Source organism: Knufia obscura (genome assembly GCF_036327395.1).
Source record: "Knufia obscura strain CCFEE 5817 isolate CBS 148926 chromosome Unknown scaffold_14, whole genome shotgun sequence".
Lineage (NCBI taxonomy): Eukaryota > Fungi > Ascomycota > Eurotiomycetes > Chaetothyriales > Trichomeriaceae > Knufia > Knufia obscura.
In genome coordinates, this window is record NW_027042700.1 from 666738 (window position 1) to 679957 (window position 13220).

The window sequence follows — 13220 nt, forward strand, 5'->3', positions numbered from 1 at the left end:
TACCGGTGTATAATGTGGCATATACGGCGGGTCGTGTATTATACTCGTCCTTTCTTTGCAGACTACTTGTCGTGGAGGCCTCTCTTAATAGCTGGTGGGCAAACAAGCTGTGTGAACGGTAGAATGAAATTATTCCACCATATCATGATGCCCTCGTGAGAGTTCGTGGTTTTCCCCTTCTAGCTCTTTCTCTTCAGCAAACGAGCTAATCGAGACGATTCTGCATCGCTCAGAACTGAAGCGACATGATGGTAAAGTGAGATTCTGATTGTAATAAAATTGCCGGCATTAACGTAGCATAGTGGTGAGAAGTGCTTGCTGGGTGGGACACCGGGAAAACCGTGATAGATGGCCCTTGCAGAGTTGCAAATTTGTCAAAAATACCTGACATGGTTGATCAGACAGCAAGGTGCGAAGGTCACAATAGGGCGCTGCTGAGAGCGTCCAGTGTTCATTTTGTAGCTGTACGCATTATTTATAGAGACAAGTGAGTCGTGAAACTCGAGGGGGTGACAGTTCGGTATGGATCCAGCTTCTCATGCCATTCTGTACAATCGTTCTCGTTGACTTAACCACGTGTCTCATCAGATCATTGGAGGCAATTGCTCTCAGTCGAACACGCGGCCTCGAATTGTACTACTACACTGCACTGCTGGCCAGCGCTGATCCCCTTCCTCACGACTCCTCAGAACACAAGCCCAACACCTTATTCGCATTGATGCCCACCAACCCATCAACATATCCCAACAACGCGTCCACAGGCACCATATCCAACGACCCCAGCATCGGATTCGAGCTTCGCAGCGGTTGTCCTTTCCACAGCACTCTCACAAACCAGCAGCCACTGGAAGCTTTCTGCCACAACTCAAAAACAATCTCACTCCCCATGCCCGGCCAAACCATAACATCAACCTGGAGTATACTGAGCAACCTCGACATACTCCCGTCATGTGCGACATTATGTCTGTATAGCACCTCACTACTCCCATCCATCACGGCACGGATATTCGCCGCGAGTTCAGCCATATACACACCGTAACTCGCAACACTCGCGGATAGCGAATGCGGACTGTCGCGGTAGATATAGCTGTACTCGTACAATCCCCTTCTGAAAACTGCGTCTGCCATGGAGGGTGTCACGCAGAGTGCAGAGTCGTTGATGTTGCAGGGAAGAGACTTTGCGTGGCAGAGTTTCGCGGAGAGGTTATCGAAGTAATGGTCGAACCAGTTATGCCAGTCACTGTCAGAGGTATTGACACCGCTCACACGATCCAACTCCGCGAAGAGCTGGGTGGTCTCTGGTGCATCGAGATGTTCGCGCCATGACGGGTCATCACTTCCCACGCCATAGGACTCGTAGGATGAGTCCGACGCGGGACAGGGGTATTGGGGTTCGAGAGAATCGACGTCTGTGGGCTGGACTGTGACTGGGAGACGGGTGCCGGCTAGGGAGGGGTACAGTCCTGTTGCGATTTGGGAAGCGACTTGGGACGTGATTACGTTGTTGGTGACGCGGAATTTCACCTTCTCGGGATCGAAGGTGCTGGGGAGGAATGAGAGGAGATCGTGGTAGATGCCGAATAAATCTGCGCCGTGCTGTCGGCTGTCGAGGAGGCCCTCGCTAGTGATCTGGGGGAATTGACAGGTGCTGTTTTGGAAACCGGTTGGTTTGAAGGGGTTGGTGGGGGATTGTGTGATTGACCATGCTATTTGAGCGGCGTTATTATCGGATGGGGCGCCGTAGTAGTAAAGGCTTTCGTCGTTGCAAAGCCAGGTGCCAGTTTCGACGGGGAAGGTGTTGCTGGCGTAGGGCGTGCGTTTGTGGTGGCGGTGGATTACCTCGACGTACTTGAGCGAGTAGACGGAGGGGGGAGTGGTGTATTCCTGGCGTCGGGCGTGGGGCATGTTGCACCAATTGTAGGTCTGATAGGGGATGCCGGGTGGTGTGGTTGACGAGTTGAAGATGTAGCCGTAAATGTCTCCACCATATAGAACTCTGTCGAGATCGTTGATCATGGTTTTGTTTGGAGGATACCACCCTAGGTCTGCTGGTGGAGAAGTCGGACATGACGAAGGGCTGATGCTCTGAGGAGCAGCGTATGCTGTGCTCGACAGCAGTCCGGCTGTGGCAACCGAGGCGAAGTGCTTCATGTTCCAGATGTCGAGGAAGTAGAGTGTGCCGATCAAAGTACCAAAGAGAAGAAGTATCACCCAAAATCGAGAGCAGGGTAAGACTTGTTGATGTACTCGAGACATCCGAAAAATGCCTGGAGATGTTGAACTTGGCACAGCATCTTAGTATAGCACGTTGCTTCGAATGTGGTAACGACAAGGTAAGCTGGAAGATGAGAACGTCTATGGCACGGAAGATAGAGCTTTTGTGGGTCGGAGCACGGAACGTGCCACGGCACAACTTGTGATTGGTCATACAAATGAAGCTAAGAAGATAGTCTCGTTCGCTCGAGAAGACATTGAGCCGGAGAATCATTTGATGTACACAGACTCCCCACGATGAGAAGTCACCATCACATTTGCCCTCGAGCTGTAACATCGCACCTGCCCTCAAGCATATAACCACCCCACCCCCAACACAGCCGGCACAACCGCCATCCCAACATGCCCCACCCTCTGCCTCTTCGCCGTTTCCTTAGCCTCCCCGTCCAAACCCTCCGCCTCGCTAAACTGATACAACGTCCACCCATCACTAACCCCCACAACAGCCCCAATAAGCATACTATACCCCAACATCTTCTTCACCGCCGTCGTCACAAGCGGCCCCGTAGTAAAACTCGTGCAGTAACTCGAGTACTCCAGGAACGCGAGCATAGATAGTCCAATGGCTCCGTTCGCGAAGTTGCGGATGCCGTGGATGCGTGTGTATGCGGTTTCGGTGTTCGTTGGTGTTGAGTTTGGGAGGATGATGCCGAAGGATTTGGCGCCGCTGGTGGGGTCGCGGAGGGTGTGGAGACCGCCGTAGATGCCGAGGGTGTAGAGGGCGCCGGTCAGGATGGGGAGGGAGGAGCGGAGGGTAGAGGCGTTGAGACCGAGGTTTGAGGTTGACATTGCGAGCGGTGGTTGGTGGTTGGTGGGCGGAAGAGAAGTCCATTGAGTAAAGAATGATTGTACAGTATGCTGCTTGACCAGGAGAAGTGATGATTCATGACTTCCCAATTGAACGAGCAAATTGTTGACCCTAAGAGATGGCGTTGAAGCGCGTAATTCTCGCAAACGAGATAGTTGCGAGATTCGTTCATGGCCGACCCTGTAGCTATGAGGCGACAATGCTAGATATCATCCAATTATTGACCAAGCATATTCCATATCAGCAAAACATCATTCGCTCTCCCTTGTGCATCTACTTTGATGCTTCAGCCCTCCTCTTCTTCTCAAGCGCAGTTCTCCTCCTTTTCTCCTTCTCGAAGAAACTATTCTTGTCCGCAGTCTGAGCACCACGCTGCCGCTCTTGATAGATAGGAGCCATGATACCACCACCTCCCATCTCAGCCAGTGAACCAGCAGTCCTCCTCACTCCTGTGAGACCCTTCTTCTTGTTGCTGCCTCTGCCTCTAGGCCCTTTGTCCGTTGCCCACAGGTTATTTGCGCCCTTCTCGAGGTCACCTTGATCTTCGCTCACAAGCATAACCTCCGAGAGCAGTTCCATCCGCTCACGAGGATCCTTGTACATCAGATTTGGCATTTGATCCATACCTTGCAAATGCGTGATGGTCTTGAAAGAATATCCCTGGTCGACAAGGAAGGCCTGACGTTTCGCAGAGTAAGCCATTTCAGTGGTATCCTTGGAGACAAGTGAATAGAAGAATGCGTTGAAACCCTCGTCGTTTCGACGTTTGGCTCGTAGAATTCTTCCCAACCGCTGCGCTTCCTGTCTGCGAGATCCATAGTGTGAGGATATCTGAATGAGGCAGGTAGCTTCTGGGAGGTCAAGTGAGGTGTCACCAATCTTCGACAGGAAGATAGTGTTGATGATCTCGTTGTGCTGGAAGTTCTCTAGAACATCTTGTCTCTCTTTGTTGCTGGTTTGACCATGAATGAAAGGTTTCATCATCGCTTTGGCATAGTGTTCAAGTGCGAAAATGTTGTCCGAGAAGACGATGATTTTGTCGCCTCTATTTTCATGGTAGTTAATCAAGAATTGACAGACCTGAAACTTGATGGGGTTGCAAGCGTAGTAAAGCAGCTGCTTGCGCGAAGAGGCTTTCTGGTACTCCTGGTAGAATTCCATAGACATAGGACACCATACCTCAGCACACTGCACTTTGGCTATGTGCCCTTGGTTTGCGAGCTCCATCCAATTGGCCTCATAGAGCTTTGGCCCAATCAGATAGTTCAAATCTGTTATTTTGTCGTCCTCTCGGAGGAGCGTAGCTGTAAGACCAAGCTTGCAATGTGCTCGAACCGTGTCCTGGACTTTTCGAAACATCTTTGCCGGAACCACATGCACCTCATCGAGGATCATGAGGCCCCATTCTTGACTCTGAACCCACTGCAGCATGTTTTTGGTGTCGTATGCACATCTCGGGCCCTCGGGATCAATGCACATCATACTATATGTTGACACAAGAATACCTGCCTCGCCAGGGAATTTCTTTTTCTCGGAGGAAGAGAAGGATGTCACGTCTTCATCTCTGACATCGGACCACTTTTTGAACTCGGAAGCCCATTGGTAGACAGACATGGCAGACGTACAGAGCACGACGATTTTCTTCTTGATATGACAGGCAGCTGTAATACCAACCAGAGTCTTTCCTGCACCGCAAGGTAAAACAATGATGCCGCTTTTACCACGGCCATTGCCGAACATCTTGCTGAGAGCTTTCTCCTGGTATGGACGTATCTGTGTCTGCGGTTTCAGATCGATGGGCAAATTCGGATTGTTTTTGTCGTTATTGAAGTCATACTCGGAGACACCAGGTAGTCCAATCTCGAGACATCTCTGGGCAACGGTTTCTCGGGTGCCCTTGGCTATTTCGAATGAGTGAGTCTGTCTGAAGCTATCTTCATCGTCGTCTTCATCACGAAGAGCCTGGATCATAGCCTCGTTCTCAGCAGCTGGATCATCCCTAGGGATCTCGCCTTGCTGTTGAGAAACCTGCGTCTGGCCTTTCGCCCCAGCAGTGCCCTGTATGACAGTAGCCTTGGTCTGAATGGTTCCAGTCTGGACCTCAGCACCCGCAGCTTTACAGCCAGAAATGACAGAGTCTGTAAGCAGTTTGTAGATGACCTCATCATCCTCGGACTCGACATAAAACTTATTGTCCCTCAGCACGAAACGAACTTTGCCATAAGTCAGGGTGTTCCGTTCAATAAAGGCTTTGATTCCATCGGGTACATTTGTTTTGCAAAACTTCTCGAGGGCATTTATGATATCGTCGCCCTTAAGACCTACGGAAAGAGCGGCATAGAGACTATGTTCGGTCAAGCGATATTCATGAAGATGGGCAGGACGAGAGACGGGTTCGGCAATGGTAGTGAGGAGATCTGTTGCCTTTGAGGCATTGGGAGCGAATGACTCGAGAGTGATCTTGGGCCCTTTGGATGAGCCCTCGGAGACTCGAGCGTCTATCCATATGGGGCGGTTCTCATGATCTTTCTTCAGACCTAGGTCATGAAAGTCCTTCTGACCGAAGAGCCGCGACGATTTCCCGGTGAGCCTGGAGATTCTCGAGAATTGAGTGCGCTTGTTGAGTTTGGTAATCGCAGCCTTTTGGTCTTTTTGCCTCTGGGCCTGAGCAGCGCTCAATTTGATTTTGCCTCCTTCCTCGTCAAGGCCTTCATCTTCTGACTCGGCGTAATCGTCGTCGCTAAGAGAATCAACGCTCTGTGGCGTTGCAGGAGCAGGGGTTGATCTCTTCGACGCTCGACCAATGCCGTCGTCGGCTGCCTTGCGCTTTGCAGGCGGCATGATGGAATACTAGAACGGTAATTGGAAGTGATACTAATACTCGAAAGTCGTAGGATTGGCGACTTGTCGAGGAGATCAGTGCATCTGACCTGAAGAGGGAGGAACGAACAGACAATGATCGTAAAGTTAGTACTGAGCGCAGGCACCGGCTCGAATATCCGTGGTTTTGCCGCTAGCGCCTTCCAGTCTCGGTTGTGACAAGCGAATTATGTCAGACCACTACAGTCGCAGTTGACCAGCTCCGAAATGATAGAAGAAAGGAGTTGTTCGATGTACCATAGCATTATTTCTTTCAATCGTAGTGTTGGAATACGCAACTGACACTGCCACCAAGTGATATTGTCCCCCTATCAATTCAGCCTCCTTGCACTACTGTGACCACGATGAACACAGTTCGGTCGACTTGGTAAGTGATGGCTGGTTTGCCTGTCACTTTCGCACCCTGGCTGACTCGAGCTCCTACAGGTACGGCTGGGGCGTTCTATGTGTAGCAGGCGGAGGAGCCTACTACTTTGCGAAGCAACAAATCAATGCCGACAGGCAAGCGAGATATGAGCAGGAGATGAAGAAGAAGAACCGGTTGGCTAGACTAGAAGCATCAGGATATGCTAGCGGCCCTTCAGATGCCTCTCCGAAATCGAAGAAGTCAGCTCCCAAAGCTGAGAGTGCAGCATCTAGTGTGCGAGGACTAGACCATGCTGGCAGCCCGAGTAGCGAGATCAGTGAAGACGCAGCTCCTGTTGGCCATGCGCCTGTCGATAACGACCAGCGCGTGCGCGAGAGAAGCAAATATGAGGGAGAACCATACCGAAGCAAAAAGGGTGACCGTTTCAGTTAAGAAGATTGCATTCAATCAGTGATCCGAGGTTTAATACCACTCAACGCCTAAGATTTCCGGACCCAACGCCAAACACCCCCAATCTCATCTCATGAATGTGTCTGGGACAGTAGTTCTCCGTGCTGGAAACACCAGAACGCCATATACAATTGCGGTATGCCGAGGTATTTGTGCTTGCAAAGATCGATCCATCACGGGTGTCGACAAAGAGGTGCTTGGTGCTTCTGATCAGCATGCGGTCGACCGAGCCGCCTTTCTTTAGCACTTTCCATCGCTGGAGGTACGAACGGAAGCACTACGGCAGATGCGACAAGCGCCGAAGTCATGGCCGATTGTGTTCGGGAGACTGGTCGAGATGCTTGTGCGGAGAAGTGTCGAATAGCGGATGTTGCCAAAGTCGTCGACATTGTACCGTTCCTGCTGCTTTGCAGATTGTTGTTGTGTTCTATGGCTCTCCAATGAACTGTATTTTGTGCCGAGGTTTGGGCTGTGGTTGCGGCCCGATGATGTACAAGAGGTTGCGATCAAGACCTGGCAGAGCACTTTGATCAGATTGAGCTTCTGAGTAGCAGCAGGAGTACAGTCAGTGTATGAGTAGAGGGGCTTTGAGCGACAACGATTAGCGAACACGAATAGAAAGCGTGAAAGAAGATTGGATGTGACAATAGATATATATCAGACCGTGCATCCCACAATTCCGGCACGACTGCCTATGTAGCACCGTTCTTTGAGAGATCAGGCAACTATTGGAGAATCACGAGAGTGTTGGTCAGACCACAATAAGCAACAGTCCGCGAAGACAAGCGGCTTGCGGAATTGTGCCCTCAGCAATTACTGTGCAAAGATCACGCGATCGAGAGTCCACCACTTCGGCTCGGGGCATGTCATTTTCTCTGGACCGAGAAACAGTCCGGCTGCCAGTGAGGTGTAGAATGTACTATTGATGCCCAACGTGTGCCGAACCGAACCGAGAGCAGCCATAGACAGCGATCGGAATTCCGACATAGTATTGTCCATATTACTCGAGCTGAGAGACGATGGGTGCAGACCATCACATAAACACCGGAAACGCAATGTGAGCATTCCGAGATGCTGGACTTGCCTAACGTTTTCCGCAAAGTTCTGGTCAGAAGCTCCTGAGTTTCCGTATCAATTGCTTACGTAATCTCTCGAAGTAGCATAGACTGGTGCCTGAGGCAATCACTACCGTGAGTTCCTGCTCACTGGCAGCCGTCGATATTCACCTTATGTACGATCCCATCGCAGAAGAACAGATACAATGTCGGCGCACGGGTTATCGATTGCTAAAGCGACTCTACTTGCATCGTGCCTTCGACCAGATGTCACGAAAGTGAGCCGTGATGATTTGACCACTTTCCATACTCTTCTCGAAGCAAGCATATGCACATGTACACCCGCGAATATACAGGTTGGCAGGCATTTGAACAATGGTCGCGAAGCCGATTGAGCTTACTGAACATGTAATAGAGCACGAAGTCATGGCTACTACAGCACATCCTACCTTCTTCCTTGAGGTCGACTGCATTCAGCAAGTACCTGGCTATCCTCAGCAAGAACGTAGCAACACTTCCCCAGGACAGCTCGACACGGTCGTGCCGGCGACAACTACACGTTCTGTATATCCTCAACGACATCTTTCATCATGTCAAATATCACGGCCGCGATGAAAAGATTCAAAGACATGCTCGAGAGCAACTCTCAACATCTCTGGCCGAGCTCTTCGCCAGTGCAGCGGCGGAGAAGAAATCAAGGACCACGAAGAGGCTAAACGACCTTGTTCAAATATGGGGAGACGAGGGATACTGCGATCGAGATACCCTAGCGAGGCTGCGCGAAGCTCTCTCCGGCACAGCTGTAGAGGTAACAGCGACTGCCCAGCCAGAGACGAAGGCATCGAAAGAATTACCCTGGATCATGCCAGCTACTCATGGCGACCCTGCTGCTCCCTTCTTCGATCTCCCAGCAGCAAACCTCATGCCACATATTGTGCCAAATTCCTCTCGGCCAATGCGTCCAGATAAAATACGAGCCATACAACTTCCAGCTGGTCCGGCCGACGACGGCCTCGTTCAGGCCATGAAGGACTTCCTCAAAGACGTCAAATCAATAGACGATCCATACGCTGCTCTCGAGGACGAGGGGATAGTCGCAGATATTGACGAGATGGGCCAAATCTCCTATAAGAACGAAGCAGGCGATCTGGTGGGCGACACATGTTATGGCTGGTCAAGATCATTCTGCGAGAACATGAAGAAGAGTCGAGGAGGAGATAACAGCGCTGGTGGTCGCGGCAGGTCAAGAAGTAGGGGCAGCAGCAGAAGCTCAAGCAGAAGTCCGAGGAAGAGAAGACGCTATAGCAGCTCTGGGAGCAGGTCAAGGTCATACTCCCGCAGTCCTTCGCCTCAACGAGTTAGTTCTCGAGATCGGAAGCCGAGTATACCTCGAACGATGCACGCGCGCACGTATTCCCCTGAGCCACCACGGTTTCCAAGTCGGCTTCAGGGTCAGCAACCACCGCCACCACCTCCACCTCAACAGTTCTCACAACCTCCACAGCCGTCGTATGATTCGGCCTCTACATTTCAACATCATCAGCAGCCTCAAAGTGCATCAATGCCTCTCTTTCAGCCTCCTCCGGGATTAGCCGGCATGATTCCCCCAAGGCCAGCGAACTGGTCCGGACCATGGCCTCCACCGCCTCCGCCACCAGGAGCTGCAGGCTTTCCTGGTCCATTTCCGAACATGTCCTTCCCTCCTCCACCGCCTCCAAACTACAATCACCAGGGATATGGACGACATTAGCATTGTCTCGATCCATATCAAGTGGTACATCTTACCCGAAACGTCAGTCACCAAAAAATGAAACCAGCGTCTCTATGACAATTCCTCCGACGTTGATCCTCGATAATGTATATTTACCTCATCGCACGTCACAAACCATCCGCCTCTTCTCTCCAAGCCCGCGCCATCCCCTCTCCGCAACCCACATACCATCCCTCCACGGCCTACCTAACACTGCTGGACATCCCCATCCCTCTGATCGAAACACTGACAATTCCACGTCGTCTTCTTCTCCCTACAACTGGCCTCCACAGTCTCCTGGTCACATCCCTTCCCCAAGCCTTTGACATTACACTCGATACAGCCAGTCCACATGCACTTGCAGTTCTTTTCGCACCAATATCCATCAATCTCTTTCTCGCTTTTGTCACCGCAGTATCGGGAGTTGGCTTCCATATCGCTGCCAAAGCACTTCAGGTCGAAGTATACTGGGTTCTTGCGGGCGAAAAGTTGGGCAGTGGAGATGTAGGGAGCTGGATCTGGGGATCGTTTGGCGGCGGGAGAGTCTGATTGTGGTGCGTCGATGTTGGCGCTCATGGTTCCGATTGCTGATGCGGTTTTCTGGAGAGCGGAACTGGCGGGAACACTTGGTCCTGCTTCTGGTCCTGCCGCATCGTCTTGAGCTGAGTTTGGCTTGCCGGTGGCACTGAGTTTATTGCCTGTTGCAATTCCGGTCTCAGTCGCGCGGAGAGACTCGACTTTAACCCCTACGAAGCCTGTGGCTGAGGCGATCATGTCGGTGTTGCCGTTGCCGTTAGCATTTTCGTTAGCATTGCCTGCACTATCTGCCACGTCGGGCTCAACAGAAGCAGGAGGGTGATGCGTGCCTCTTGCGGCGCAGGTATCTGCGGCAAGAAAAAGTAGGCAAGCCAAGCAGGTCAGGAGATGGTTAAGGGAACGCATATTCGATGATTTCTGGAAACCACGGAGGAGATTACAAGTGTATAGATGACCATCATCGAAGCTGCAGGCTGAAGCCGGTCCATGTGCATGTAACACCAGAGCTGTTTCGTTGCTATTGTGCTATTGTTCTTTGTGTGTATGGTGCCCTTCACAGTTGCGACGTGGAGGAGCCAGACAAAGCAAAGGGATAGCCAAGCTGAGTGCAGACGTCTACTATAGCACCATGAACAACAAGGAGCATCAAGGATATCCTGTAGTGAAGCAACAGTACGCTTCTGGCGCGAGAGCATCGTTGATCAAGTTCGTTGATAGTGCTGACAATTGATCTCAACTTTCGCATGCCCGCTCTGCTTTGCTCGCCTGAGGTTGAGTTGGATCGTGCGCACTATTATAATCAGCTTCGAGGTTCGTTCAAGTTAAGAGGCAAATCTAACAGACAGAGGTGACTCTAGTATACAAGAACACTGTGTTGGCCTGGAAGATATATCGCTGGAAATATTACATTGCTCGATGCTCCTCGCTATGGGCAGGATAATGTATCACTATTACAGCATAGGAACAACATCAGACAAAGTGTTCATTGACGGACGTTGGAACGATACTCAGCCTATGTCGGTCAGCAGGAACGATGCATCATGCTCGATCGAACAGCGGACAGGACATGAGTAGGTATCTAAATACAAATAGGAGAGACCAGTAGCACTGTAGCACAGTAGATCAGTGTAACATGCCCTTCCATAATCCTTGATTCATAAAAATAGTTCAACAATTAGTAACTGTGTCGATCCAATTTTGTTTCATGTGGCTCTGCTATACTGCTAAGTAACTCATAGTCGTGTTTCTTCGTTACACTATACACAGACAACTTCGAAGAGCTTCGGCGATGAATCTGGAAGGAGAATAGACGCCCTAACGCCTGCTGGAATCGTCATGGGAGGAGGGAGAGGGGGAGGGTGCAATCGATCAGTCCTGATAGACGCTTGTCCTGTCGCAAAGGTATTGCTCTACTTTGCTTTGCTGAACTGTATCGGACGGATCCAAGCAGGGGAGTCTGCTGCGCCCGTATATTCCATTGCGTAGATGAACATGATCTTATTTCGACTTCTCCTTCTTCTCATCAGCCTCGCCACCACTCCTCTGCTCTTGATCCTCTTCCTTCTCCTCCTTATGCTGCTCTTTCTTTCCTTCCTTCTTCGGCTGCTCCTTAGCATGTTTCTTAGCATGCTTCTTTTCGTGTTCCTTCCGAATTCTCTTTTCATCTTCTTCCTTCTCCCTCATGCGATCCTCCTCAGCCTTAATCATATCCTTCCACAGCTCGTCGCCAGCGTCACCCTGTGGAATCTCCTGCTGCCTCGTCAACATCCTCTTATGCTCCGGGTCCTTCGGGTCAACATATTTCACCGTCTCGTAGCGACCCGTCTCATTCTTGCTATCGCTGATCTCGAATGCGGCAGATGCAACCAGGACACCGAGCGTGAGGAACTGCGCGTACACACGAGCCTGCACTAGCTTCTGCTGTCCACTCAAATACTTATTCCGATTAACCAGCGAAAACGCAGCAACCATACTCGCGATCCAACTGCCCGCCACGATCTTGTATCTCTCCTTCTTCCCAAAATCCATGGCTCGCTCCGTGAACGTCTTGCCTGCATTTGCCTCCTCTGCGCGCTGCTTCTCCCGCTCATGGAATTCTACATCCTTGGGATTTTGTGCTTTTTCGAATGAGCGACTCCAGTGGTCGGCTGCGATGATGCCGCCGAATGTGCCGGCTGAGGTGATCAGGAAGGCGCGGAGGGGTAGTGTCAGGCCGCGGAAGAAGGCGTAGCGTTTTGAGGCGCCGATTACGCCTAGGGTGCCGAGGGCGAGACCGCCGAAACCACCGAGGGCGCCGCCTTTGAGGGTTTCATTGTAGTGGGCTTGTTCTTGTTCTTTGGTGAGGAGCTTCATTGTGTGGGTGGTGGGTGGTTCTGGGTTAGATCGTCGTGTACAGAGTGTAAATGCTAGTGGCTATTCTGACCAGGTCGTCGTTGTGTGTCGTGATGTTAGGTCGTGATCGTGTGCTCGATCGAGCTTGTTTGAGGGTGTAGCAGTCCTGATACGGCGAATGCAGAGACTGCGAAGACTGCTGGAGGCTGTTATGTACACGAACGCCAGTCAAAGCTGTGCGTCGCAGATATGTAGTACTCTAAGAGGATCGTCCTCACGAGCAAAGATGGCGGCAGGTTCAGTTTGTCAGTACGACGGAGACTTTGAAGCAGCAACCATGATTTCGATTAACCGAGTGCTGGCGATAGGCGGCTGACATCATCGGCAAGAGCTCCAAGCTCGTGAGCTAAGCGTGCATAACGCTTGGCTTTTACTCTTCTCGGCAATTTCTTTCCGCGAATTGTTGTCCAGTCTTCACTACATTAACCTCATACAAGGCCTGCAGTACTTCGTTGTTATTATTGCCTCACTGCTGTTCGTAAAGGCAGGCTTATTGAGCATTTCATTCAGAAAGCAGAGAACGGAGGACGCGAGCGCTGATGCGTTCGACAGGACCAAACGAGCTAACATGAGGTAACCAACATGAGGCACTTTCCATCAGCTACCCTTGCTCGGGCATGTTTCAAATTCTACTTGCACAAAGATAAATCTAAGAGATGACCAACAATTATGGCGTCTTGCGGCACTTTGCCTCAGGCTCATCAAAAA

At 51.0% G+C, this 13220-nt stretch overlaps 7 protein-coding genes across 7 annotated transcripts; 2 read left to right on the forward strand and 5 right to left on the reverse strand.

Moving 5' to 3' along the window:
- Positions 1–675: 675 nt before the first annotated feature.
- Positions 676–2016, reverse strand: PMZ80_009778 (uncharacterized protein; the record flags this gene model as incomplete). The annotated part of the gene is made up of 1 exon (XM_064878171.1): positions 676–2016. One exon carries the CDS (start codon positions 2014–2016, stop codon positions 676–678), a length of 1341 nt encoding a protein of 446 aa, XP_064726279.1.
- A 546-nt stretch (positions 2017–2562) lies between these two features.
- PMZ80_009779 (uncharacterized protein) lies at positions 2563–3063 on the reverse strand (the record flags this gene model as incomplete). Its single annotated transcript, XM_064878172.1, has 1 exon — positions 2563–3063. The coding sequence occupies one exon, from the start codon at positions 3061–3063 to the stop codon at positions 2563–2565; it is 501 nt and encodes a 166-aa protein (XP_064726280.1).
- Positions 3064–3355: 292 nt separating this feature from the next.
- Positions 3356–5923, reverse strand: SSL2 (DNA repair helicase RAD25; the record flags this gene model as incomplete). The annotated part of the gene is made up of 1 exon (XM_064878173.1): positions 3356–5923. One exon carries the CDS (start codon positions 5921–5923, stop codon positions 3356–3358), a length of 2568 nt encoding a protein of 855 aa, XP_064726281.1.
- A 383-nt stretch (positions 5924–6306) lies between these two features.
- PMZ80_009781 (uncharacterized protein) lies at positions 6307–6761 on the forward strand (the record flags this gene model as incomplete). Its single annotated transcript, XM_064878174.1, has 2 exons — positions 6307–6329; positions 6389–6761. The coding sequence occupies 2 exons, from the start codon at positions 6307–6309 to the stop codon at positions 6759–6761; spliced, it is 396 nt and encodes a 131-aa protein (XP_064726282.1).
- A 1279-nt stretch (positions 6762–8040) lies between these two features.
- On the forward strand, positions 8041–9584 carry PMZ80_009782 (uncharacterized protein; the record flags this gene model as incomplete). The annotated part of the gene is made up of 2 exons (XM_064878175.1): positions 8041–8190; positions 8250–9584. The coding sequence occupies 2 exons, from the start codon at positions 8041–8043 to the stop codon at positions 9582–9584; spliced, it is 1485 nt and encodes a 494-aa protein (XP_064726283.1).
- A 207-nt stretch (positions 9585–9791) lies between these two features.
- PMZ80_009783 (uncharacterized protein) lies at positions 9792–10526 on the reverse strand (the record flags this gene model as incomplete). The annotated part of the gene is made up of 1 exon (XM_064878176.1): positions 9792–10526. One exon carries the CDS (start codon positions 10524–10526, stop codon positions 9792–9794), a length of 735 nt encoding a protein of 244 aa, XP_064726284.1.
- A 1092-nt stretch (positions 10527–11618) lies between these two features.
- Positions 11619–12473, reverse strand: RCF2 (Replication factor C, subunit RFC4; the record flags this gene model as incomplete). Its single annotated transcript, XM_064878177.1, has 1 exon — positions 11619–12473. One exon carries the CDS (start codon positions 12471–12473, stop codon positions 11619–11621), a length of 855 nt encoding a protein of 284 aa, XP_064726285.1.
- Positions 12474–13220: the final 747 nt, after the last annotated feature.